Below are 4,537 nucleotides of genomic sequence, written 5' to 3'. Positions count from 1 at the left end.
ACACTGGGATGTACACTTAACAGTCTACGATGGCTCTCTGAATGCACCGAAGAACCCTTTGTTAAAAATGACAGCGCCAGTAAGTTATCACGTGCACGAGGACGGCTGTCTGTGTGCTGGACTAGCCCCACCCAGCATGCTTCTATTTGTTTGGAATTAACTAGAATAAAAATAATGCGGTTCAGGCCAGGTGCTGATGTGACACTGAGTTCTTCTGGAAGACATTACTATTGTGGCTCAGGTACTAAATAATCTTTGGTTTTATGCCCCTGGAGAACCACATTCAGAGTGTTGTGTCGAGCGGCAGACTGAGTCTCAGGGTGGGATGTGTGTGCTGTGTATAGCAGTCTAACTCAGAGGGTGCAGTACGCAGGGGAAATGTTAGGTGATATATAGGGAACATTTTCAAGAGGACTGCTAGGACATCAGGCAGCATTTCTACTTTATTCAGGACACTTGCTGTGCATGGTGATCAATGGCCATCTTTGTTATGTTTGTTTGATGTTCTGTTTCCTGCTTTGTTTTGTTGTGTTTTGGAAGTCAGTCAATGCTGTGTGGTTGCTAGGTTACGTGTTGCCGGATGTTGTGAATGTGTGTCGTGCTTGCAGGGATGTGGTAAGTGAGAGTGGTTGGAAAAACGGATGTGACGCGCGACTGATGGGAGAGAGGATACTGTAAACAGCCAAAATAAACCAGCAACGTGTTTAAGACTACAAACACTGTTTTGCGTCCGTTATTGCAATATAACAATCTTATAATCCAGGGGTAGGCAATTCAAACACCAGGAGCGACACCGGCCCTCCAGGACCTGAATTTCCTACCCCTGTTATAATCCATGTACTGCATGTGAGAAAGAATTCACTCATGGCAATCATCTTATGCTTTGCAAAGTCTGCCTTTTAATATAGTTTGCATGGGGAAAAAACATTTCGTTAGAGGGCTGCCACCACAAACATGGCAACACACACACAATATTGCAAACATAGTAATCCACCGTTTACCTTTTCTAAAACTCACACATACACAAACTAACACGCACAGCAGGGATATTGTTTTGTGACTTTTTTTTTATTATTAAAACAAAACCATTGTACATGGCATAACCAATAGCTACTGATGGAATAAATAAGAGAAGAAAAGAAAATTCATTACTGCTGTACAACACACAGTACTATTGAAGATGGTGACAAAATAAAATCTTGAAAAGGGACCAGTGATTCGCAGGTTTAAAAACAACTGTATTTTAGCAGATCTCTCTACAAGGATCCCTTGACAACATAGTTTGTGGAATGAAAAGTCCTATTTGTTTTATTGTTATTCATTTGTAATTGTTCAGCAGTAAAATCACACACTGTGTCGTCGACACGTCAGCTGTAAGTGCCAGCACTTCGGGACTGTGATTGAGGTATTTGCAGACCCCCTATACCTGAGGAACAACTACAACTTCACAATTAAATACAATGATGGGTTTTAAGGGAAAGCAATGCACTGCAGTTTCCATACAGAAGCACTGCTGTAAAAGAACTACAGTACGCGGCTCAAAAACAGTATCACAGTCCAGGGTTACAAATTCATTTGAAAAGGAACAGACGTGTACAGAAATGTTAGTACTACATATTAAAAATAACATTTTAGACAACAGAAGCTGCATTTTACCCAACAGGGACCTACATTCATTTATAGTATGAGAAAGCCGTAACTGTCTTTGACGCTTTGTAAAACTGTGTATCTGAAATACGCAATACACCACTGTATCTCACGTAAATTACACAACAGGAAAAAGGATTTAGAAACACACCAGGCTGGTGCTTTAGTGTTGACTGTTGCCTTTTTTGCACCCTATGCTTTTTTTTTTTTTTTAAATTAAAGAATTTAGTGACTTTGTTGTTCAATAACATTTTCACAAATCGTTTTTCTAAAAACAAAATGCAAAAACCATCAACTAAATGCAAGATAATATTTTTTCCTACAGTGTATACGCCTATCATATCACTCGTATTGGGCTGCAGGAACTTAGACTACAAGTTCAACGTTCCCTATAAAATGTGTGCGGATCAGTTTTTAAAAAAATATCTATTCTGGAACGAAATATACATATTGAAACAAAACAAAACAGAAATCCACCAACTCAAGTAAATATCCAGTACTGCAAATACAAGTAATAGAGCTATTAATATCACACCCACCCCCCATACTTCTTTATTCAAGCAGTTACAAGACACAAGTTGCTGGCTGGATACAAGAACAATGGCTCCTATTTTCTACTGGGTAATTATTAAGGTTACAGAACGTTGCTATAAATCACACTTCCTGTAACCATTGGCTCATTTCTGTTTTGATATTAAAAAGATACATGCTACTGTAATATTTCAAAACTACAGGTTTGTTAGTTCTTGCTCACAGCCAGCGATTATTTTTCTTGCCATCAGTTTAGTTTTTGTACACTATCGTTATTACTGTGGATTAAAACCACAATTACATTACATTACACAAAGACTCCACAGGCAGCGTTGTTTAGACTGGGAATCTCAAAGTTAACTTAGAGTTAAATTCTCCCTTGAGATTGCATTGCATGACAGACTGGTACAACGTGGCAATACTCTAGGAATGCTAAAGTGTAAAACTCGGCACCAATAATGAATGTGTTTTCTGAATGATCAATATAAAATCACTGGAAGTTAATGCCAAATGCAGTTACCACCGGTCAGCATTTTGTTTTATGAAACTTGATCACTATTTCTTAAAAAAAAAGACATGCAAATGATTCAGAAACACTTTAGTGCTACTGCTTAATTGTATCTGTTATAAAAGGTAAAAAAAAAAGAATCAAAGCCAATTACAATAAATATAGGACATCTGTAGAATAAGTGGAAAAAAAAACAACACAAAATAAAGGCACACAATGAAGCAGAAACTATGCTACAAACTATAAACTTCACATGAAAAGCTAAATGCATGACCTGTACCATCCTTTAAATACCTTACTTTGTTAAATAAAGGAAAAAAAACAACAACACGACACAGAGGGAAATAAGACTCCTGTCGCATAGCAGTTTCACCCATTCCAGTTTTTACGACTAGCTTGATTAGCCACAGTGTATGGGTAACACACTCAAGTGTGTTCTGTTAAACTTGTAGTAAAACCAGGACTGGCTCACACTGCTATGCAATGGGAGTCTAATTTCCATCCCTGCTACAGCAGCAGAATAAACTGTGATCTTGACATTAAAAAACAGTGCGCAGACCCTCCTGAGAATTTCAACCCATTTCACAGAACAAAAGGAACCCGGAGAAGAAATGTTAGGTTTGAATATGGTTGTTGTCGTCAGCGTCTATTTTCACAGGTGAAAGCTCTTCCTGTCGTTCCGGAGGGTGTAGAGACTGGAGCTGGCTGTCACGGAGAAGACAAGTTTGTTCTTGGCAAGTGGGAGAGAATTTCCAGAACGACTGTGGATCCTCAGAGACCCAATTAGTGTGCCTGGCAGGAAACACTTCCAACAGTTTAACTCTCCTCAAAGCCCGGCTGGGGTGCCTCCGTCTTAACCTTTTTAGAAGGTGGAGCACCCTCTTCAGATTCCTTCAAAATCCCAAGGTGGAAAACCTGCAGTTAGTTTACATGATTTTACGCAAATAACAATTAGAAAACAATACCTGGAGGATGGCCGTTTTGTATTTTTAAACTTTAAAACATGCATCTAATTAGTGACTGATCAATAAAGCATTTTTAAGTATACAGGAGAGCTTTGTGTTGTGTTGCACAAATACCAATGTTAAAATGCATTAATAATCAACCTGAAAAATCTTTGACATACAGTCGGGGCATCATTGCCTGAAATGCATAGAGTAAACTGGTTTACATTCTGGGAGAGCTGCACCTCACCCCTTAATGGCATTAAAAAGCCACTGCAAGCTAGAACATATCCCGATCTCTATATACTGGGCAGCCCATTATTACATCCCATTGAAACTCCAACACTGAGCACCGACCTTCCTCCTCGTGACCTCCTAACCTGTGCAAGGGTGTGTTCTGTCGTGATGGCAACAGCACTGCAGACATTCCAAGGGGACTGCACACGACTCACACCCGGGAGAAACCCAATCCAATCAGGGAGTCGGGTTCTAATGAAGTGTCACTAGAATGCACAGAAGAGCTAATCCTTACCGGAGTGGTTTGGGCTACTTCTGAGGAGGAATCTTTGTCTCCCGAAGGCTGTGCTTCTGCCTTTTCTGAGCTGGTTCCAGAGTTTTCTAATGAGTTGGGATTCTTGCCTGCTTAGAAACAATGCACTCTGTTAGAATCCAGAACCAAGTTTTGCAGGTGAATGTGAAGACTGCATATACTGTACATACCAGGGCACAATGTTTCAAGGGATGTTATGTTAAGGAGATCAGAGAGTAAGGTATACAATATTTTCAATATGCCATATCTACCTAGGCCACATGCATTGCAGTGTGGTTTGCTTCAGCTGATAGGCAATTGGCAAACAAACCAAATCTTACTTCATCCGAAGCCAAACTTTACCAGCCCTCAATTCCC

At 39.7% G+C, this 4,537-nt stretch overlaps 1 protein-coding gene across 3 annotated transcripts in view; it reads right to left on the bottom strand.

The window, feature by feature from the left end:
• Positions 1-1,049: 1,049 nt before the first annotated feature.
• The window catches only part of LOC131739387 (B-cell CLL/lymphoma 7 protein family member A-like), a 7,017-nt gene continuing 3,529 nt past the window's right edge, over positions 1,050-4,537 (bottom strand). For 2 of the 3 annotated variants that reach the window (XM_059033026.1, XM_059033025.1), the window contains exons 5-6: positions 4,163-4,269; positions 1,050-3,601 (exon numbers count right to left, since the gene is read on the bottom strand). In XM_059033026.1, coding sequence (XP_058889009.1) covers positions 3,503-3,601; positions 4,163-4,269 — 206 coding nt within the window. In that variant the 3' untranslated portion in view covers positions 1,050-3,502. The remainder of the gene's footprint in view (positions 3,602-4,162; positions 4,270-4,537) is intronic. The other variant, XM_059033024.1, reaches the window with a different exon arrangement.

The sequence above is a fragment of the Acipenser ruthenus genome, chromosome 11 (assembly GCF_902713425.1).
Source record: "Acipenser ruthenus chromosome 11, fAciRut3.2 maternal haplotype, whole genome shotgun sequence".
Lineage (NCBI taxonomy): Eukaryota > Metazoa > Chordata > Actinopteri > Acipenseriformes > Acipenseridae > Acipenser > Acipenser ruthenus.
The sequence above is the reverse complement of the archived record's forward strand: the minus strand, read 5'-3'. Positions and strand labels throughout refer to the sequence as shown.